The 24,575-nt window shown below is 43.2% G+C and overlaps 1 protein-coding gene across 3 annotated transcripts in view; it reads right to left on the reverse strand.

Annotated features, from left to right (window-relative positions):
- Positions 1-450: 450 nt before the first annotated feature.
- TMEM107 (transmembrane protein 107) overlaps positions 451-24,575 on the reverse strand; it is a 50,290-nt gene continuing 26,165 nt past the window's right edge. For 2 of the 3 annotated variants that reach the window (XM_082256554.1, XM_082256555.1), the window contains exons 5-6: positions 8,322-8,418; positions 451-762 (exon numbers count right to left, since the gene is read on the reverse strand). In XM_082256554.1, coding sequence (XP_082112680.1) covers positions 693-762; positions 8,322-8,418 — 167 coding nt within the window. In that variant the 3' untranslated portion in view covers positions 451-692. Of the gene's footprint in view, positions 763-2,636; positions 2,734-8,321; positions 8,419-24,575 lie in introns of all 3 variants that reach the window. The other variant, XM_082256556.1, reaches the window with a different exon arrangement.

Raw genomic sequence — 24,575 nt, forward strand, 5'->3', positions numbered from 1 at the left:
GTTTGCGTCAGTTGACAGAATAGTGTCTTGTATCAGTGGGAGGAAAAGTGCCTCAAGGGCCTGATAAGGGTGCAAAGGGGCCGCAGTTTGGAGACCACAGCCCTAAAAAAAAACAACAACAAAAAAGCCAAGGACTGTTTTCTGAGTTTGGATGCAAGAAGGAAATGCTGTGTGACTGGCTGTGCAACAGTAGGAAACCCTGACATTTGCAACTCCTACGGGGGAGGTGCTACACACACATTCCTGAAATGGGCTCAGAGGTAGCGAATGCTGTAGCAACAGCCAGCTGGGGACATTACAGATCAGCGTATATATGTGCCAGCACACCACGAATCGTCAAGAGTCGTCCGGAAGCCTTATTGAAGAATGATCACATCTCAAAGGGAGTTGGGCAACATTTCGGAGTTGTGCTGGACCCCTTCAGTTGCCTGACGACTCCAAAACGTGTCCTTTGTGATGTGATCCTTCTTCAATAAAGCTTTCGGACGACACTTGATGATCCGTGGTGCCCTGGCCAGTATGTACATTTACCTGTACCTTTGAAAACTGCAAAACTGAACTCTTCAAAAGGTTTAGACCCGACATTTGGTTGCACAATGGTTCCCAGGTGCAAAAGTGTGATTGAGCCCTCATCCACCTTGCTCCTTGTACCCTGTGGATTGTGTTAACAGTAATTTGATTGTATGAAGAAATCACAGTGGTTTCCGTTTAAAGCCAAGCACAGCGATGAAGATGCATATTTCGGTGAAGGCTGGGAAGGCGCTGCGGAGAGAGAAAAGGGGGTCAGGGTTAGCAAGAGCAGCAGTCATGGCTGCCTAGAGGCTATCCAGCAAGAAATTAGATACAGCACAAGTGGCTATCCAGATGATCCCTTCTGAATTATCCTCTTACAGTGGTGATCGAATGTTTGGGCACCCCAGGGTAAAAATTTGTATTAAGGTGCATAAAGAAGCCAAGGAAAGATGGAAAAATCTCCAAAAGGCATCAAATTACAGATTAGACATTCTTATAATATGTCAACAAAAGTTAGATTTTATTTCCATCATTTACACTTTCAAAATTACAGAAAACAATGGCGTCTGCAAAAGTTTGGGCACCCTGCAGAATTTATAGCATGCGCTGCCCCCTTTGCAAGGCTAAGACCTGCCAGTGTCATGGATTGTTCTCAATCATCGTCTGGGAAGACCAGGTGATGTCAATCTCAAAGGTTTTAAATGCCCAGACTCATCTGACCTTGCCCCAGCAATCAGCACCATGGGATCTTCTAAGCAGTTGTCTAGAAAACTGAAACTGAAAATAGTTGACGCTCACAAAGCTGGAGAAGGCTATAAGAAGATAGCAAAGCGTTTTCAGATGTCAATATCCTCTGTTTGGAATGTAATTAAGAAATGGCAGTCATCAGGAACAGTGGAAGTTAAAGCAAGATCTGGAAGACCAAGAAAAATATCAGACAGAACAGCTCGCAGGATTGTGAGAAAAACAATTCAAAACCCACGTTTGACTGCACGATCCCTCCAGAAAGAACTGGCAGACACTGGAGTTGTGGTACACTATTCCACTATAAAGAGAAACTTGTACAAATATGGTCTTCATGGAAGAGTCATCAGAAGAAAATCTCTTCTACGTCCGCACCACAAAAAGCAACGTTTGAACTTTGCAAATGAACATATAGACAAGCCTGATGCATTTTGGAAACAAGTTCTGTGGCCCGATGAGGTTAAAATTGAACTTTTTGGCCGGAATGAGCAAAGATACGTTTGGAGAAGAAGGGGCACACAATTTAATGAAAAGAACCTCTGTCCAACTGTTAACCATGGGGGTGGATCAATCATGCTTTGGGGTTGTATTGCAGCCAGTGGCCCAGGGAACATCACACGAGTAGAAGGAAGAATGGATTCAATAAAATTTCAGCAAATTTTGGATGGTAACTTGATGCCATCTGTGAAAAAGCTGAAGTTAAAGAGAGGATGGCTTCTACAAATGGATAATGATCCTAAACACACCTCGAAATCCACGGGGGATTACATCAAGAGGCGTAAACTGAAGGTTTTGCCATGGCCTTCACAATCTCTTGACCTCAACATAATTGAAAATCTATGGATAGACCTTAAAAGAGCAGTGCGTGACAGACGGCCCAGAAATCTCAAAGAACTGGAAGACTTTTGTAAGGAAGAATGGGCAAAGGTACCTCAAACAAGAATTGAAAGACTCTTGGCTGGCTACAAAAAGCGTTTACAAGTTGTGATACTTGCCAAAGAGGGCAGTACAAGATATTACCTCTGCAGGGTGCCCAAACTTTTGCAGACGCCATTTTTTTGTTTTCTGTAATTTTGAAAGTGTCAATGATGGAAATAAAATCTAACTTTTGTTGACATATTATAAGAATGTCTAATCTGTAATTTGATGCCTTTTGGAGATTTTTCCATCTTTCCTTGGCTTCTTTATGCACATTAATACAAATTTTTACCTGGGGTGCCCAAACTCTCGATCACCACTGTACATCCGTCTCTTCTCTACCTTCGCCTAGTCTAGATCCCTTCTTCCTTATGCTGTCTTTGCTCTCCGCATGCTTCAACCAGTTTGTCATATTTATCCTTCATCTTGTCACTGCCCCCCCTCCCCTCCTTAATATGTACCTGCAAAATCCAAAGATGTACCAATAGGAGGTGCACTCCCACTTCTGGGACACAAACAGGGAAAGGCTGACCGACGCAGAGCAGTGGGCAGCCAGGGCTGGGAGGGCAGCTTTAAGGAAAGCAATGGTAACAATGCAGGGCAGAAGCAGAGTAAAAGTAGAAGAATGGAACTAAACATCATAAAAAAAGATTATAGCAGATTGCCATTCATTTACATAGATGGCCTGTTCAGGGATTTCTAGTCCTCAGCTTGTTAAAGCTGATCAGAGAACATCTAGAAAACCTAAGAAGCACCCTAAAATACTTGCATTTTGTCAAAAATTCCCCCAAAAAAGGAAACCGTGCACATTTTGACCTCATCTGGAGTGCAGCCGTTTCTTTTTCTTCATTAACCACTTCAGCCCCAGGAGATTTTACCCCCTTCCTGACCAGGCCCTATTTTGCGATTGGGCACTGCGTTACTTTAACAAACAATTGCGCGGTGGTGCGACGCTGTACCCAAACGAAATTTACGTCTTTTTTTCCCCACAAATAGAGCTTTCTTTTGGTGGTATTTGATCACCTGTGCGATTTTTATTTTTTGCACTATAAACAAAAAATGAGCGACAATTTTGAAAAAGAAACAATATTTTTCACATTCTGCTATATAACATTCCCAAAAAAAAAAAAAAAAAAATTAAAATCAAAATTTAACATCTTAGGCCAATTTTTTTTTTGTTACATATTTTTGGTTAAAAAAAATAAATAAAATAAAATCGCAATAAGCGTATTTTGATTGGTTTGCGCAAAACTTATCGCGTCTACTAACTACGGGAAAGATTTCTGTCATTTTATTTATGTCTTTTTCATTGTTTTTTTTTTTTTACTAGTAATGGCGGCGATCTGCGATTTTTTGCGTGACTGCGACATTGCGGCGGATAGATCGGACCCCTAACTGACATTTTTGACACTTTTGGGGGGACCAGTGACATTACTACAGTAATCAGTGCTAAAAATATGCACTGTAACTGTAATAACGCCATTGGCAGGGAAGGGGTTAACCCTGTTGGTGATCAAGGGGTTAAATGCGAGCCTAGGGGAGTGATTCTAACTGTGGGGGGGGGGGGGGGCGTGGCTTGTGAAATGACCATAGAGACCTGTGATCCTATATAGAGGGATCACATGCGCTCTATGATCATCCCAGAGAAAAGGACGGTTGGCTGTGTTTACAACAGCTGACCGTGCTTCTCTCTCAGCGGGGGACGATCGCAGGTGTCAGGCGACAATCGGCGGACAATCGGAGCTTCTCCACTGACGAGCAGAGGCGGGAGCGTGCCGCCGGCAGCGCATGCTCGCCCCCTAGACTCCCCAGAGCGCTGTACATGTACAGCGATTTGCCTGGGAGCGGCTGCCTGTCGCAGTACATCTGCGGCAGGTGGTCGTAAACCAGTTAAGGAGATACACCAGGGATTAAACATAAGTTGTACATGTTTATCTGCAGTATTCTCTCCTCTACATCCATTCAAAGTGCTAAAATAGAAGGCTTGTCTGAAAGTTCAGAAAAAAACAGGCAGAGAGCTGAATTTACACTCTACAGAGCTCAGTTAGAAGAGCTCTGAGAGCTGATTGGAGAGAAGGGACACACCCCCTTCAAACAGCACAAAAGGGACAAAGCTGAGGCTGTCAATCAGCTGGAGGCCCCTCCTCTGTCACCATTTTTCTCTTGGTGTCAGGAAAGCATGTTAGAATTGACTCATGCTGATAGCAGAGGAAGGAGGCAGCAGACAGAAATGACACTTAGTGCTCTGGATAGAGACAAGCACACACTACAGAGGGGTATGTTTTGTTCATATTTCATGTCTGAGGTTTACAACCACTTTACATAGATCGAAATTTGGCTGGTTCCGCAAGGAGTGGCCAAATTTAGATCCATATTTGGGCAATGTGGTTGTACAGAAGTCGTTCTACCGATCGACTTCTGTACAACCGGCCAGTTTGATTTTCCCCGCACGATCAGTGCTGCCGGCTATAGATCAGTGTATTCTGATGGTGGCAGGGGTGGACTGACAACTCATGGGGCCCCCAGGCAATCAGAGATCATGGGGCCCCCTGTGTCCACACTCAAGCTACACAAAGCCCCACCTACAAATTGCAGCTCAGCCACATAGAGTGGGCATTTAAATATCTACCACAGCATAGCCTGCATGGAAGTTCCTGGCTTCTTTCTGTAGTGTGTAGCCTCTCATGGGGCCCCCTACTGACCCTGGGCCCTCGGGCAGTGCCCTAGTCCCCGAATGGTCAGTCCGCCCCTCAGGGGAGGACTGGGGCAGGGGGGCAACTGCCCCCTGGGCTGCTCTGATATCCTATAAAAAGGCTGCACCGCTTCTGCCACACACATGCCTAAAAGATGCCTGGTGAGCAGAAGTAAAATGTCTCTGCCACTGACCTACTGAGTGCAGGATGAGAACAAGGACAGAGTGCAGGCCTCCCTTCCCAGCATGGATGGTGTAAACTGTGTCTGAGCAAAGGCCAGTTCTATGCCCCACTTGAGACTCTCCTCCCCTGGCCAGCCCCAACCGAGCTGTCCCAGCTCCCCCCAACCGCCCCCTGCTAGCCAGGTTGGGAACCTGGATTTAGCAGGTGAGTAGAGAGTACCTGGAGCAGGGCTTCAGCCTGGAATGGGGGTCAGGAGAAGGATGGGAAGAGAGAGAGAGAGAGTTGGAGGGGGGGCCGAGTTACTGCACCATGGGCCTCTGGTTTGTACTTGCCCCCTGGGCTGAAAGTTTCCAGTCTGCCCCTGCCGCCCCTGGATGGTGGGCAAGTCTTCCCGATGCAAGAATGCAATGACATGGCAGGGAGGATTCCATCATCCACCTCCAATGTGTAGATAGGGGAATCGGGTCAGTTTTTTTTTTTTTGTTTTTTTTAACCTGATGGTCAACTCATCAACAACAATATCTGCAGTGTGAGATCATCCAAGACCCTGCTACCTCTGATTGTTAGTCTCGCCCGTTTTGGAGTGAGAGTTATTGATATCACCACAGTCCTGCTTAACCACTTGCCGACCAGCTGCCGCAGTTATACGGCAGACGACAGGTTCCGGGGAATCGCCATATCTGTACGGCAGTTCACGGGACCGATCCTGTGGACGCTTGCCCGCGCCCTCTCGCTGGCGGGGAAGCCGAGGCACTGGGCTAGCAGCCATGATTGCCGCTGGGCACCCGCGACTGCTCCCCGTGAAGCGAGAACGGTGGTCTGCTGTTGTAAACACAGCACATCGTCGTTCTCTCTGCTATCAACACAGTGCCTCTGTCTTCCTGCTATTTAGGAACACAGGTCTCTGTGTTGATATTACAAGCCCATCCCCCCCAGTTAGAAAACACTACCTAGGCTCACACTTAACAGTTTGATCACCCCTGGGTTATCCCCTTCCCTGCCAATGTCATTATTACAGTAACAATGCATAGTTTTAGCACTGATTACTGTAGTAATGTCACTGGTACCCCCAAAAGTGTCAAAAATGGACTCAGTTTGGACATTTTGGCTTCCGCTGCTGTCCAAGCCGAGCTGTGTGTGTCTATGGATGCGGGCAGTGCGGCTTGGGATCAACCCTGCAGGTGTGCCACCATAGGAAGCGGCTTTCTATGGTGGCACACCGGAGAAGAGGAGGAGCCAGGAATGCCGGTGGGGGAAACCAGAAGAGGAGAATCGGGGCTGCTCTGTGCAATTTTTTTGAACAGAGCAGGTAAGTGTAACATGTTATTTAATATACATATCTATATATTATACATATATATATATCTATATCTACACAGTATCTCACAAAAGTGAGTACACCCTTTACATTTTTGTAAATATTTTATTATATCTTTTCATGTGACAACACTGAAGAAATTACACTTTGCTACAATGTAAAGTAGTGAGTGTACAGCTTGAATAACAGTGTAAATTTGCTGTCTACTCACAATAACTCAACACACAGCCATTAGTGTCTAAACCACTTGCAACAAAAATGAGTACACCCCTAAATTAAAATGTCCAAATTGGGCCCAAAGTGTCAATATTTTGTGTGGCCACCATTATTTTCCAGCACTGCCTTAACCTTCTTGGGCATGGAGTTCACCAGAGCTTCACAGGTTTCCACTGGAGTCCTCTTCCACTCCTCAATGACGACATCACGGAGCTGGTGGATGTTAGAGACCTTGCTCTCCTCCACTTTCCATTTGAGGACGCCCCACAGATGCTCAGTAGGGTTTAGGTCTGGAGACATGCTTGGCCAGTCCATCACCTTTACCCTCAGCTTCTTTAGCAAGGCAGTGGTCCTCTTGGGGGTGTGTTTGTGGTCATAATGATTTTGGAATACTGCCCTGTGGCCCATTCTCCCTAGAGAGGGGATCATGATCTTTTTCAGTATGTCACAGTACATGTTGGCATTCATGGTTCCCTCAATGAACTGTAGCTCCCCAATGACGGCAGCACTCATGCAGCCCCAGACCATGACACTCCCACCACCATGCTTGACTGTAGGTAAGACACACTTGTCTTTGTACTCCTCCCCTGATTGCCACCACACACGCTTGACACCATCTGAACAAAAAAGTTTATTTTGGTCTCATCAGACCACAGGACATGGTTCCAGTAATCCATGTACTTAGTCTGCTTGTCGTCAGCAAACTATTTGCGGGCTTTCTTGTGCATCATCTTTAGAAGAGGCTTCCTTCTGGTACGACAGCCATGCAGACCAATTTGATGCAGTGTGCGGCGTATGGTCTGAGCACTGACAAGCTGACCCTCCACCCCTTCAACATCTGCAGCAATGCTGGCAGCACTCATACGTCTATTTCCCAAAGACAACCTCTAGATATGACGCTGAGCACGAGCACTCAATTTCTTTGGTGGACCATGGTGAGGCCTGTTCTGAGTGGACCCTGTCCTGTTAAACCGCTGTATGGTCTTGGCCACCGTGCTGCAGCTCAGTTTCAGGGTTTTGGCAATCTTCTTATAGCCTAGGCCATCTTAATGTAGAGCAACCATCCTTTTTTTTTCAGATCCTCAGAGAGTTCTTTGCCATGAGGGGTTATGTTGAACTTCCAGTGACCAGTATGATAGAGTGAGAGCGATAACACCAAATTGAATCTACCTGCTCCCCATTCACACCTGAGACCTTGTAACACTAACGAGTCACATGACACCGGGGAGGGAAAATGGCTAATTGGGCCCAATTTGGACATTTGGACTTAGGGGTGTACTCACTTTTGTTGCCAGTGGTTTAAACATCAATGGCTGTGTGTTGAATTATATTGAGGGGACAGCAAATTTACACTGTTATACAAGCTGTACACTCACTACTTTACATTGTAGCAAAGTGTCATTTCTTCAGTGTTGTCACATGAAAAGATATAATAAAATATTTACACAAAAATGTGAGGGGTGTTCTCACTTTTGTGAGATACTGTGAATGTATATGTATATGTATATATATATATATATATATATATATATATATATATATATATATATATATACACACACACACACACACACACACACACACACACACATACATACATACATACATACAATCACTTTAAATATTTTGGGGATTTGGGGTTGAACAGTCCACCCAAAAGCAGATTGGAAGACAATTGTTTCAGGTCAATAAGCGGTTGGTTACCCTTTAAGGATACTCATCTTTCTAGCACTCACCTGCAGAAAGCAAATATCCACCAAATCACGGAGCACTGCCAGCCCTCAAAGAGGTAGAAGAGAAGGGCCACACTAGCGCTAGCATGGGCTCCCACGGCTGTAGGGCACAGTACCGGGTTAGGGACTCATAAAAATCAAAACCAGGTATTTCATATTTTCAAATATATTTCATAATATAGTATTATAAAGTATTATAATAATAGTATTTAAAATAACAAAATCCACAAAATTTGACATAAAACATTCATAGTTGCACACAAGCCATTTTATAAAATAGGTGGGATTCCAGGCCATGCCAAACTCGTCTTACAAATACTCCCTCCCCCTTCCTAACATCTTAGCGAACTAACCTGTGTAAGAAAGATGTACCGTATATACAGTGCTTTGCGAAATTATTTTGCCCCCTTGAACTTTGATCTTTTGCCACATTTCAGGCTTCAAACATAAAGATATAAAACTGTAATTTTTTGTGAAGAATCAACAAGTGGAACGAAATTTATTGGATATTTCAAACTTTTTTAACAAATAAAAAACTGAAAAATTGGGCGTGCAATATTATTCAGCCCCCTTAAGTTAATACTTTGTAGCCCCACCTTTTGCTGCGATTACAGCTGTAAGTCGCTTGGGGTATGTCTCTATCAGTTTTTCACATCGAGAGACTGAAATTTTTGCCCATTCCTCCTTGCAAAACAATTCGAGCTCAGTGAGGTTGGATGGAGAGCGTTTGCGAACAGCAGTTTTCAGTTCTTTCCACAGATTCTCAATTGGATTCAGGTCTGGACTTTGACTTGGCCATTCTAACACCTGGATATGTTTATTTGTGAACCATTCCATTGTAGATTTTGCTTTATGTTTTGGATCATTGTCTTGTTGGAAGACAAATCTCTGTCCCAGTCTCAGGTCTTTTGCAGACTCCATCAGGTTTTCTTCCAGAATGGTCCTGTATTTGGCTCCATCCATCTTCCCATCAATTTTAACCATCTTCCCTGTCCCTGCTGAAGAAAAGCAGGCCCAAACCATGATGCTGCCACCACCATGTTTGACAGTGGGGATGGTGTGTTCAGGGTGATGAGCTGTGTTGCTTTTACACCAAACATAACGTTTTGCATTGTTGCCAAAAAGTTAGATTTTGGTTTCATCTGACCAGAGCACCTTCTTCCACATGTTTGGTGTCTCCCAGGTGGCTTGTGGCAAACTTTAAACAACACTTTTGATGGATATCTTTAAGAAATGGCTTTCTTCTTGTCACTCTTCCATAAAGGCCAGATTTGTGCAGTATACGACTGATTGTTGTCCTATGGACAGAGTCTCCCACCTCAGCTGTAGATCTCTGCAGTTCATCTAGAGTGATCATGGGCCTCTTGGCTGCATCTCTGATCAGTCTTCTCCTTGTATGAGCTGAAAGTTTAGAGGGACGGCCAGGTCTTCGTAGATTTGCAGTGGTCTGATACTCCTTCCATTTCAATATTATCGCTTGCACATTGCTCCTTGGGATGTTTAAAGCTTGGGGAATCTTTTTGTATCCAAATCCGGCTTTAAACTTCTCCACAACAGTATCTCGGACCTGCCTGGTGTGTTCCTTGTTCTTCATGATGCTCTCTGCGCTTTAAACGGACCTCTGAGACTATCACAGTGCAGGTGCATTTATACAGAGACTTGATTAAACACAGGTGGATTCTATTTATCATCATTAGTCATTTAGGTCAACATTGGATCATTCAGAGATCCTCACTGAACTTTTGGAGAGAGTTTGCTGCACTGAAAGTAAAGGGGCTGAATAATTTTGCACGCCCAATTTTTCAGTTTTTTATTTGTTAACAAAGTTTGAAATGATCATGAAGTGGAACGAAATTTATTGGATGTGTCCCACTTGTTGTTGATTCTTCACAAAAAATTACAGTTTTATATCTTTATGTTTGAAGCCTGAAATGTGGCAAAAGGTTGCAAAGTTCAAGGGGGCCGAATACTTTCGCAAGGCACTGTATACGGTATATACTTACCTAATTTAATGTATTTCTGGTGCGGTCACATGATCCCCTGTCTCGGCCAGTGGTGGCTGCAGGGGAGAGGAGAAAGCACTCTTCACTGTCGGGAGCCTGGTCACAGTGAGATCCCCCATAGACTCCTAAGGGCCATCTGTTGTTGGCGCTCCCTCCTCTCCCCTGCAGCCACCACAGGCTATACATGAGCAGACCAGAACAGGCTGAATAAAAGTAAGTATATGCACCTTCCTTACACAGACTAGTTAGCTTGGGCATTAGAAGGAGGGAGGGAGCATTTTTGACATATGGGAGTTTGGCTTCAGTTTGTTAGTGCATTTAAATCTGCTAATACATTTAACACCCCATTTTACCCAGACTGACAATGTTCCTGTCTGCTGTGCCTCCTGTTCTCACTCCTCCAGAGTTGTGTCTCACTAACAGGAGGTGTGTTACTTATCCAAACAGAAAAAAAACTGTTGCTGTAACTGCAAGGTGAGCTAAAGTTTGACTTTAATTTGTTAGTGTGTCAAAATCTACTAGTACATCTAATACTCCCCCCCCCCCCCCCCAGATTAACCATGCTACTGTTTTCTGTGTCTGCTGTGCTCCTTCATCCAGAGTGGGGATACTATAACACAGGAGGTGTATTACTGGCCAGATCACCAGGTGAAAACAGAGCGGTAAAAAAGTCAAAGTAAAAGAAAACGAATGCAGCCAACGCATCTAACGATTGATAAAATGCAATAGAATACATGTTTGGTTTTGGATTCAATATCGCTTAAATATGAATCTGCCTATATTTTGCCTTCTCTGGTACTCCCCCCCCCCCCCCCCCCCACCCAACACACACACATCAACATGATAAAATGATAAAATAAAACTGGCTTTATTAAAACAAAAAAATAATAGTTTTCATTACATGTCTTATTTTAGTCCTAGTGAGATCAATAGGTCTCTGTGCTTCTCTATGCAATGCTGCCAGATCATGTCTGGGGGGAGGGGGAGGGGCCTGTACCTAACTTCCCACCTCTGCATTTCTTTTAAGAGTCCTCAGCACTGATGCTGGCTCTTTGGAAGAATTATGCAAATATCAAAATACATTGATTGTCTGCCATCAATGTGTTCGCCATGCAGAACACACGTGATAACCTATGAAGTCTCTGAAAGCGCCACTATGGAGAATTTTGGGGGCCATCGTATTTCGAGATTTCACAGGCACATGCAAATTTTAAAGGTTTGACATGTTTGGCATCTATGTACTCGACACAACAATATATATATATATATATATATATATATATATATACACACACACACACATACATGTAAAGATGGTACAGCGCCACTAAATAGATAACTAACTAATTGAGAAGGTGAACCAAAGTCCATAAGAGGGAAATTTCAAATGCTGGGAATATGACCGTGAATCCCACATCAATCTTGCAAGTAGAGTTTCAGGCAGAGATCACATTAACAATAAGGATGTAACCTTACCCGACAGTTGGACCCCCTGTTAAGGAAGGTCAAAACAGGCATGCGATATCCACCACCAGGAACAAAACTGCAACAGAATTCCTCTCCTATCGACCACAGACACTCTGGGTAACCATAGACCATGGATCCGGCGAACCTCACTGAACCCCAGGTGCACACAGGGGATGACCTCCAATGAAACAAATGGGGGCGCACATAGTGAAGTACGTACAAGTCTTTTATTGAATTAAAGGTAAAAAACTCACATTTAGCTGCTTGACACAGGCATGTTAAGCCCCCATGCAGTCACGCTATTTAAGCCGCGGCCAATGACTTTTTAACATGCCTGTGTCAAGCAGCTAAATGTGAGTTTTTTACCTTTAATTCAATAAAAGACTTGTACGTACTTCACTATGTGCGCCCCCATTTGTTTCATTGGAGGTCATCCCCTGTGTGCACCTGGGGTTCAGTGAGGTTCACCTTCTCAATTAGTTAGTTATCTATTTAGTGGCGCTGTACCATCTTTACATTTTTCTGGGTTTGATATACTTTGTACTAGCAGCCTTTAGCTTCACCTTTTTGTGCGCAGCTTTCTTTCCCTTTAATATATACATACATACATACATACATACATACATACACACTGCTCAAAAAAAATGAAAGGAAAGGAACACTTTTTAATCAGAGTATAGCATGAAGTCATCTAAACTCCTGGGATATTAATCTGGTCAGTTAAGTAGCAGAGGGGGTTGTTAATCAGTTTCAGCTGCTTTGGTTTTAATGAAATTAACAACAGGTGCACTAGATGGGCAACAACGAGAAGACCTCCAAAAACAGGAATGGTTTTACAGATGGGAGGCCACTGAAATTTTTTTTCCCTACTCAACTTTTCTGTTTGTCACAAGTTTTGCATTCGGCGAGGCTCAGTGTCACTACTGGTAGTATGAGGCGATACCTGGACCCTATAGAGATTGCACAGGCAGTCCAACTCCTCCAGGATGGTACATCAATACGTGCCATTGCCAGAGGGTTTGCTGTGTCTGAAGAGAATGGAGGAGATTCCAGGAGACAGGCAGTTACTCTAGGAGAGCTGGACAGGGACATAGAAGATCCTATATCATCGGCAGGACCGGTATCTGCTCCTTTGTGTAAGAAGGAACAGGATGAGCACTGCCAGAGCCCTACAAAATGACCTCCAGCAGGTAACTGGTGTGAATATCTCTGACCAAACAATCAGAAACAGACTTCATGAGGGTGGCCTTAAGGGCCAACTTCTTCTAGTGGGCCCTGTGCTCACTACCTGGCACCGTGGAGCTTGATTGGCATTTGCCATTGAATACCAGAATTGGCGGGTCTTCACTGGCACCCTGTGCTTTTCACAGATGAGAGCAGGTTCACCCTGAGCACGTGACAGACGTGAAAGGGTCTGGAGAAGCCGTGGAGAATGTTATGCTGCCTGTAACATTGTTCAGCATGACCGGTTGGGTGGTGAGTCAGTGATGGTCTGGGGAGGCAAATCCATGGAGGAACGCACAGACCTCTACAGGCCAGACAATGGCACCCTGACTGCCATTAGGTATCAGAATGAAATCCTTGGACCCATTGTCAGACCCTACACTGGTGCTTTGAGTCCTGGGTTCCTCCTGGTGCATGACAATGTCCGGCCTCATGTGGTGAGAGTATGCAGTCAGTTCCTGGAGGATGAAGGAATGGAAACCATTGAATGGCTCCCACAGTCACCTGACCTAAATCCAATAGAACCCCTCTGGGACATTATGTTTCGTTCCATCTGACGCCGCCAGGTTGCAGCTCAGTCTGCTCAGGAGCTCAGAGATGCCCTGGCCTGGATCTGGTAGGAAATACCCCAGGACACCATCCATCATCTCACAAGGAGCATGCCCCGATGTTGTCAGGCATGCATTCAAGCATGTGGGGGCCATACAAACTACTGAGGAACATTCTGAGTTGCTGCAATGAAATTTCAGTAAAATGGACTCGCCTGCTGCATCATTTTTTCACTTTGATTTTCGGGGTGTCTTTGAATTCAGCCCTCTGTAGGGTGATAATTTTCATTTCCATCAAACGATGTGGCATCCTTTCATTCCTAACACATTACCCAGTCCATACCAGTATAGATCCTAACCCATTGCCCAGTCCATACCAGTATAGATCCTAACACATTACCCAGTCCATACCAGTATAGATCCTAACACATTACCCAGTCCATACCAGTATAGATCCTAACACATTACCCAGTCCATACCAGTATAGATCATAACACATTACCCAGTCCACACCACTATAGATCCTAACACATTACCCAGTCCTTACCAGTATAGATCCTAATACATTACCCACTCCATACCAGTATAGATCCTAGCCCATTACCCAGTCCATACCAGTATAGATCCTAACCCATTTCCCAGTCCACACCAGTATAGATCCTAACCCATTACCCAGTCCACACCAGTATAGATCCTATCCCATTACCCAGTCCATACCAGTATAGATCCTAACCCATTTCCCAGTCCATATCAGTATGGATCCTAGCCCATTACCCAGTCCATACCAGTATAGATCCTAACCCATTACCCAGTCCATACCAGTATAGATCCTAACCCATTACCCAGTCCATACCAGTATAGATCCTAACCCATTACCCAGTTCATACCAGTATAGATCCTAACCCATTACCCAGTCCATAACAGTATAGATCCTAACCCATTCCACACCAGTATAGATCCTAACCCATTACCCAGTCCACACCAGTATAGATCCTAACCCATTTCCCAATCCATGTCAGTATAGATCCTAACACATTACCCATTCCATACCAGTATAGATCCTAACCCATTACCCAGTCCACACCAGTATAGATCCTAACCCATTTCCCAGTCCATGTCAGTATAGATCCTAACACATTACCCAGTCCATACCAGTATAGATCCTAACACATTACCCAGTCCATACCAGTATAGATCCTAACACATTACCCAGTCCACACCACTATAGATCCTAACACATTACCCAGTCCTTACCAGTATAGATCCTAATACATTACCCACTCCATACCAGTATAGATCCTAGCCCATTACCCAGTCCATACCAGTATAGATCCTAACCCATTTCCCAGTCCACACCAGTATAGATCCTAACCCATTACCCAGTCCACACCAGTATAGATCCTAGCCCATTACCCAGTCCATACCAGTATAGATCCTAACCCATTTCCCAGTCCATATCAGTATGGATCCTAGCCCATTACCCAGTCCATACCAGTATAGATCCTAACCCATTACCCAGTCCATACCAGTATAGATCCTAACCCATTACCCAGTCCATACCAGTATAGATCCTAACCCATTACCCAGTTCATACCAGTATAGATCCTAACCCATTACCCAGTTCATACCAGTATAGATCCTAACCCATTACCCATTCCACACCAGTATAGATCCTAACCCATTACCCAGTCCACACCAGTATAGATCCTAACCCATTTCCCAATCCATGTCAGTATAGATCCTAACACATTACCCATTCCATACCAGTATAGATCCTAACCCATTACCCAGTCCACACCAGTATAGATCCTAACCCATTACCCAGTCCACACCAGTATAGATCCTAACCCATTTCCCAGTCCATGTCAGTATAGATCCTAACACATTACCCAGTCCATACCAGTATAAATCCTAACCCATTATCCAGTCCACACCAGTATAGATCCTAACCCATTTCCCAGTCCATATCAGTATAGATCCTAACACATTACCCAGTCCATACCAGTATAGATCCTAACCCATTACCCAGTCCATACCAGTATAGATCCTAACCCATTACCCAGTCCACACCAGTATAGATCCTAACCCATTTCCCAGTCCATATCAGTATACTGTAGATCGTAACCCATTACCCAGTTCATACCAGTATAGATCCTAACACATTACCCAGTGCATACCAGTATAGATCCTAACATATTACCCAGTCCCTACCAGTATAGATATCCAGCATGATATTTTTTCTCCCATTAAGATCTGATGTGTTTTCAAAGTGTTCCTTTTATTTTTTTGAGCAGTGTATGTGTGTGTGTGTATATATATATATATATATATATATATATATATATATATATATATATATATATATATATACACACACACATACACATATATATACATACACACACACACACATATATATATTGCCTTGAAAAAGTATTCATACCCTTTCCACATTTTTCTTATGTTACAGCCAAAAACATAATCAGCTATAACCATAAGCACACACAGTATATATTGGAGCAACATAAAGTCCATTGCCATGCCACCACTACTTATATTTTCTGTAACCCCATGACTCCCAAGACAATCTTACACCAACGGCCGGTTAGCTCAGTTGGTTAGAGCGTGGTGCTAATAACGCCAAGGTCGCGGGTTCGATCCCCGTATGGGCCATATAATTTTTTTTTTTTTATGTATTCACTTTTATTGAATATTTAGATTTACCCATTGGCGCTGCATAAGATAATTTGAAAGATTTAGAGATAACATATTCAAAATGATATATGGAACTTCTTATACACTTTTTTTTCTGATTATGTAATTAAGATACTAGAAGAATAGGCATTACTGATGTAGAAATGGTCTCATTAGACCCCCCCCCCAATTTATTGTAAATATATTTTACAAAAATTTAATATCTGATACCGGACCCCTTACAAAGGATTAACCCTTTTGCTGCCAGAGCCGTTTTTTACCTTTTTTGCATACATGAATGAAAAAATAATTTTAGGCCAGAAGATTAATTAACCACTTAAGCCCCGATGGATTTTCCTGCTCGAAGACCAGGGCCTATTTTGCGATTCAGCACTGCGTGACTTTAACGGACAATTGCGCGGTCCTGCGATGCTGTACCCAAATAAAATTGACATCCTTTTTTCCCACAAACAGGGCTTTCTTTTGGTGGTATTTGATCACCTGTGCGATTTTTATTTTTTGCGCTATAAACAAAAACAGAGCGTAAATTTTGAAAAAATAACCATATTTTTTACATTTTTTATATGAAATTCCCAAAAAATGTAAAAATCTAAATTTTTTAACATTTTAGGCCAATTTGTTTTCTGCTACATATTTTTGGTAAAAAAAAAAAAAAAAATTACAATAAGCGTATTTTGATTGGTTTGCGCAAAAGTTATTGCGTTTACTAACTAAGGGAAAGATTTATGTCATTTTTATTGTTTTTTTTTTTTTTTTAACTAGTAATGGCGGCAATCTGCGTTTTTTTTTTTTTTTGCGGGACTGCGACACTGCGGCAGACAGATCGGACCCTTGACTGACATTTTTGACACTTTTGGGGGTACCAGTGACATTACTACAGTAATCAGTGCTATACATATGCACTGATAAATAGAGGTTGGGGGTACTGCGCTTCTGGGAAATATTAAGACTAGTCATTTAAAAAAATAAAACTCAGATGTGTAATATAAAAATGTGCATAAATGTAAAAAAGAATCCCTCAAAAAAGTGGGGAAAATCAAAATGGTATTGATATATATAAGATAAATTCAGTGTAGACAATCCATACGTAGATAATAAAAATAGGTATTCAAATCTTCTTAAATCTTCTTAAAAAACATTAAGTGTAAAGTGAATTGGTATAGTTCTTAATTTAAATAGATAATAAACAATTTTAAATAAATCAAGTGACAGGTAAAGTGCTTAGTGCTTTAAACAAACTGTGCATAAGATCACTCAGTCCATTATGAAATATCACTAGTGACCCAAAAAAGTACACAAAACAAAAAATAAATAGTCCAAATGATGTATCCAAACCACCAAGATATCAAAAGTGGTGTTAACCCTCCACCTAACACCGTGAACAAATCATGGGGTGCTTCTTCTTTCTCGTGTACCCCTCTGGTGTGCTACTCGCTCACCTCAATCTCTCAGAACCTGCGCCTTATCAGAAATCCCAAAGGGCTTCTCTCCACTCCTACTCTGTAAATGAGTGACGGTGTTCCTCCTGCCTAGGATGGATCAGCCTCCTATCCTCTCCTGGTGGCCATCAAATCTCGAAATTAAAAGGCTCAAGATAGTGCAATATTGCCATATAAATATTGCCATATAAAACGACTTTATTTCATCAAAGATTAAAAACACTCACATTTGTTGCTCAAAACATGCGCATATAGTAAACAACAGGGAAGATAGCGGTCCTCACTTCCGCGTACCTACGTCACTTCCGGTCTAGCGTCCCTACGCGTTACGCCACTTCCGCTCACGTGGCTTCTTCTCCAGAAGCGCAGTACCCCCAACCTCTATTTATCTATTTAACCTCTATTTTACTGCATGGTTTTCAGTACTGGTACATGCAGCATTTGGGAAAGGTTTGTTTAGATTGCACATTCCCCCAGACAGCGCGTGACTCACCCCACATTTTTTATACATATGCACTGTTACTGTAATAATGACACTGGCAGGGAAGGGGTTAACTTTATTAGTGATCAAGGGGTTAAGTGTGTCCCTAGGGGCGTGATTCTAACTGTAACGGGGCGTGGCTTGTGATGTAACCACAGAGACATACGATCCTACATAGCAGGATCGTATGATCTCTGCAGTTACCCCAGGGAGAATGACAGGCGGCTTTGTTTACATTAGCCGCCTGCCTTTCTCCCTTCACGGCGAACGATCGCGAGTGACCAGCGGACATCGGAGCCGCCGGTCACAAGCGCAGGGATGGCCATGAACGAGCGGAGGCGGGAGCGCGCCTCCGGCGGCGTGCGCTCGCCCCCTGCAGGCTCCTGGGCGAGCGACGTAGTACTACTTTGCCCAGGAGGGGCTGACCGCCGCAGTAAATATACTGTGGGCGGTCGGCAAGTGGTTAACTAAAATCCTCAAACATGATACATTTTTTGAAAGCAGAAACCAGGAGAAAAAATTGGTGGTAGTTTTTTAAGTCACGAGATATTAACACAACAGTTTATGAAACAGAACAATTCAGTCAAATTACTATCTACGCTGAGCGCCGTATGTTGGGTGCATGTAATTATTATTTTTTTTTCTCTATGTATGTTGAAAAAACCTAAAAAAGTATAAAAAAAAAAAAACTGAGGCTGTGGGTGGTAGATACCAAACATGTCAAGACTTTAAATTGCGTGCGCCCATGAAAAAGCGACAAACTTTCAGTATCCTATATTTTCAATAGGGAGCACTTTAAAAGCCCCCTATAGGTCATTCGTTTAGAATTAACTGTGAATAATGGGCCTACAATTATTGCTCTCACTCGTTTGCGGTGATTTACAGTAAGGGGAAAACAGTATTTGATCCCCTGCTGATTTTGTACATTTGTCCACTGACAAAGAAATGATTGGTCTATAATTTTAATGGTAGGTTTATTTTAACAGTAAGAGACCGAAGAACAACAAAAATATCCAGAAAAACGCATTCCTTTCATTTCTTTCATTTCTTTGTTAGCGGGCAAACTTACAAAATCTGCATGGGATCAAATAATAATTTCCCCCACTGTATGATAAAGGACTCTCATGTTATGATAAGCCCCCCCCCCCCAAAGAACTGAAATGGACATCCAGCCAGGAAATAAGGCGAGCTCTATCTGATTTGCTGTAGCTTCTAATGCACATTGTGAGAAGCTCGCAGTGTGCACTGAAATCAGAGTAAGGCATTTCAGTCCAGGAGAGGAGCCGGTACAACTGTGCAAGACTGAAGGGAAGGCTGGAGGTCAGATTTAAATGTTATAAACTTGAAAAAAAAAAAAAAAAAATCTACTTTTTACTAGAAACATTCTAAGAGCCTGGGAAATATTATACTTTGAAGGGTAGAACTCCATACGTTCACAGTTCAGGTTGTGTCTCAATATGCTGAGGACAAAGTCCATTAATAAGTAGAAAAAGTGAGCAGGCACTGCTGAGATTCGAACTCAGGATCTCCTGTTTACTAGACAGGCGCTTTAACCAACTAAGCCACAGCGCCCCGGGCAACAGTCCTCAAAACATACATCATTGCCAGATATCTCACCCTGCTCTTATCAATACAAAATAGGGACAGTACCCCAGGATTTAACCACTTAAACACCACGTCATTTCACTTCCTTCCTGCCAAGGCCAATTTTCAGCATTCAACACTCTTGCACTTTGAATGACAATTGTGAGTTCAGGCAACACTGTACGCATAGGACATTTTTATTAAACAGATAGAGCTTTCTTTTAATGGTATTTAACCGGTTGCTGACCGCCGCAAGTACATATACTGCGGCGGTCAGCCCCGGCCAGGCAAAGTGACGTAGGGGTACCTCACTAGCCTGTCACTGGCTTGTGAGCAAATAGCGGGCGAGCGCGCGCCCGCCCTGGCTCGTTCCCAGACAAGTCAGTGCGTGTGACCGGCGGACCCGATGTCCGCCGGTCACTCGCGATCGTTCGCTGGGAAGGGAGAAAGGCAGGCGGCTAATGTAAAACAAAGCAGCCTGTCATTCTCCCCTGTGTAAAAATGGAGATCAGACGGTTCTACTATGTAGGACCGTTGATCTCTGTTTTTACACTAGTAGACATGTCCAATCACAGTTAGAAACACGCCCCTAGGACACACTTAACCCCTCCTTCCCCAATACAGTTAACCCCTTCCCTGCCAGTGTCATTTTTATAGTAACAGTGCATATGTATAGCACTGATTACTGTAGAAATGTCACTGGTAACCCCAAAAGTGTCAAAAATGTCAGTCAAGGGTCCGATCTGTCCGCCACAATGTCGCAGTCCCGCAAAAAAATCGCAGATCGCCGCCATTACTCGTTAAAAAAAAAAAAAAAAACACAACACCAAAAATTTTTACATTTTTTGGGGGGAATTTCATAAAAAAAAAAAAAAAAAAAAAATCACTCCCCTAGGCTCGCATTTAACCCCTTGATCACCAACAGGGTTAACCCCTTCCCTGCCAATGGCGTTATTACAGTTACAGTGCATATTTTTAGCACTGATTACTGTAGTAATGTCACTGGTCCCCCCAAAAGTGACAAAAATGTCAGTTAGGGGTCCGATCTGTCCGCCGCAATGTCGCAGTCCCGCAAAAAATCGCAGATCGCCGCCATTACTAGTAAAAAGAAAAAACAATGAAAAAGACATAAATAAAATGACAGAAATCTTTCCCGTAGTTAGTAGACGCGATAAGTTTTGCGCAAACCAATCAAAATACGCTTATTGCGATTTTATTTTATTTTTTTTTTTTACCAAAAATATGTAACAGAAAAAAAATTGGCCTAAGATGTTAAATTTTGATTTTAATTTTTTTTTTTTTTTTTTTTGGGAATGTTATATAGCAGAATGTGAAAAATATTGTTTCTTTTTCAAAATTGTCGCTCATTTTTTGTTTATAGTGCAAAAAATAAAAATCGCACAGGTGATCAAATACCACCAAAAGAAAGCTCTGTTTGTGGGAAAAAAAGAAGAAGGACATCAAATTCGTTTAGGTACAGCGTCGCACGACCGCGCAATTGTCCGTTAAAGTCACGCAGTAAAAAAAAAAAACCCTGGTCCGGAAGGGGGTAAAATCTTCCGGGGCTTAAGTGGTTAATCTTCGCTACATTTTTTTTTTTTTTTAGCTGAACAAAAAAAAAGACTGAACATTTAAAAAACAAAAATGTTTTTCTTAGCTTCTGTTAAAAAAAAATTTGCAAAGAAGTCATTTTTCTTCTTCACTGATGGGCACTGATGTGGCTGCATTGATGGGCACCGATGAGACTACACTGATGGGCGCCGATGAGGCTACACTGATGGGCGCCGATGAGGCTACACTGATGGGCGCCGATGAGGCTACACTGATGGGCGCCGATGAGGCTACACTGATGGGCACCGATGAGGCTACACTGATGGGCACTGATGTGGATACACTGATGAGCAATGATGAGGCTACGCTGATGTGCTGCACTGATAATCAGGGCACTAATGATCAGTGTAAACAATGTGCTGACAGCTTTGCTGGTTATCGGTTTTCCTTTCCTCACACAGACAGCATGTGAGGAAAGAACTGCTGATAATTGGCAAGTCTGTTTACATGTGATCAGCTGTGATTGGACACAGCTGATTATATGGTAAAGGGCCGCTGTGATTGGCCCTTTACTGCAATCTCTCTCAGTTCCCCTGTTCTGCCCGCTTTGTCTTTTTATGGTTTATTGGCTACTACGACGCAAGCGGCCTCCTGCACCATACCAACAAATGACACTGTGTAGCAGAATGTGCCTGTGTCCTAGCTACAGGATGCTCTTTGGCAGGGCCCACCTGCGCCCTAGCAACCAAAGACGCTCTGCAATAGGAGGGACCTGCATCCTTGCAACAAAAGACACTCTGCAGCAAAGCCCAACTGCATCCTAGCAACAAGAAGGGGGTCACCTGCATCCTAACAACAAAAGTCACTCTGAGGCAGGGGCCACTTGAGTACTAGCAATGAAAGAAGCTCTGAGGTGGGGCCACCTGAACCTTAGCAACAAAAGACACTCTTCAGCGAAGCCCAACTGCATCCTAGCAACGAGACGCTCTGAGTCAGGGGCCACCTGCATCCTAGCAACAAAAGACTTTTTGCTGAAACCTGTGCCTTTGCAATGAAAGATGCTCTGCAGAAGGGGTCATCTGCTTCCTACCAACAAAAGACACTCTGAGGCAGAGGCCACCCGAGTACTAGCATTGAAAGAAGCTCTGAGGTTGGGCCACCTGCATCCTAGCAACAAAAGTTGGTCTACTGCAGGGGATAACTGCATCCTAGTGACAAAAGATGCTCTGAGGCAGGAGCCACCTACGTCCTCACAACAAAAGATGCTCTGAGGCAGGAGCCACCTACATCCTAGCAAAAAAAAGACGATTTGAGCCAGGGGCCACCTACATCCTAGCATTAAACATGCTCAGAGAAGGGGCTACCTGTGTCCTAGCAACAAAAGACGCTCTGCTGCAGGAGTTACCTGCATCCTAGCAATAAGAGGCTTTGAGGCAGGGGCCACCTGCATCCTAGCAAACACCAAAAAGACATGGGGTTGGAACAGGGGAGCTGAGTTGGAGAACAGTAGCTGAAATGCCCCCTTCCCTAGGCATGCTCACTGTACAGCAGTGACAACTGACCTTTTGCCTGAGCCTACAAAATCGGGCTTCTAAAAGGGGAGGAGCACAGAAGCTGGACACCAAAGAATTAAGAAGGAATGTTCTTCATAAACGTATGGCCGTAAATTCAATTTCTTAATACTGATGAGAGTTCTTCACTAAGGGGCCAGGCTGTATTGCTTATCTTCAAAAGTCAGGATTTAGATAGAAACGCAAATTCTTTGGAAGGTAACGACAGCTCTCATATGTACGTAACAATGGATTTAGCCATTAGTCAAGTGTTAATGCCTAGAAATGTCTCTTAAACCACCACACCAAAAAACTTAAACTTAAAGGAAAAGTCTTGAGTGTGACGGTACTCACCGTCACTGGGAGTGAAAGACAGATACTTAATGGTTTGGATTGCTTCAAGTGGGACAATAATATTTGTCAGCAAAATCTCTCAAGGAATATGAAGATTTAATCCCACTTTGCACTGTGAGACCTAAAGCCTGTTACCATGAAGTCTGTGACTCCAAAATAGTCAGGGCAATGCTTGATGTGTATTTCACGTGCTTCAATGTAGGAGACGGACAGACTGCTACTGGGGTCTCTTCCTATTGTCTGTAGAATAAGGTGTTCTGTTTTTATACTTAGGATAATGTGTAATTTTGTTTTAGCTTTGTTGCCGGGCAGTCTTGTCATCCCAGTCTGGTTTAAGTACGCTGAGTTAATTAGCATCTGAATGATAACCTTGTCTAGAAGGGATTAGCCATGAGTCAGCTGTACCTCGTTATCTAACCATTGTGTGATGTTTTGGGTAAATATTTACGTCATTGTTCATGTAGTGACTGACATACTTCTCAAGTGTATAAAAGTCTGTTTCTTGTTCAATAAAGGAGTTGATGTTTTCAGACACATACAAGCTAAGTTGTCAGGCTAGTTTTGTATGTAGGGCGGCTGGAATATCTGTATATGTTCATGACTTCAAGGAAGCCGTATACTGACGGAAGGCCACAAACACAGTGTGGGTCGGCGATTCCGTTACACTGAGGTTGTCAAAAAAATAAACATTCATATTCACCTCCATGCTGCAGCATCGATTTGATGCTGCAGCTGTCCGCTGCCCACTCTAAGCCCTGAGAAATGAGCAATCACACAACAGCCGAAGAGGATTTGGTGCCTCAGGTCAAGGTGTGTGGGACTTTTAAAGGGCTAGTACACAAAGGTATCTTGGCTACAAAGTAAAATAATAATATTTATTCCAAAATTTTGATATACAGTAAATATCATACGTTTCAGGTTTACAGCCAATATGGTACATATGGTGTATGGGTTAAAGACCCATAGGTGAAAGTGAAGGAGAATATGAAAGATGTGACATTGTGGTAAAGTGACATTGGTCTCTCTCTTAGGGTCCAAACGTCTCAGATTGGCGTTGGATCTTGGTATGAGAGAGTTTTTTATTCCTACGCGTTTCGGCGGGGGAGCCTTTTTCAAGGAAAAATGTCAATCGTCTCTGTGGACAAATGATAGTAGAGATATTTCATTAATTTAATTTTTGGCCATGCGGAAACATTTGTTTCACCTATGGTCATGTGGTACATACTTAGAAAGTGATATGCCTGGGCCTGCTTATGGTCCTCGGGTCCTCATAAGAATCAAATAGGTCTCGCTACTAGGATATGCAAGGTGAGAAAAAGGTAAAAAGTAATGGACGAGGGT

This window comes from Pelophylax lessonae (genome assembly GCF_965119305.1).
Source record: "Pelophylax lessonae genome assembly, chromosome: 4".
Taxonomy (NCBI): Eukaryota; Metazoa; Chordata; class Amphibia; order Anura; family Ranidae; genus Pelophylax; species Pelophylax lessonae.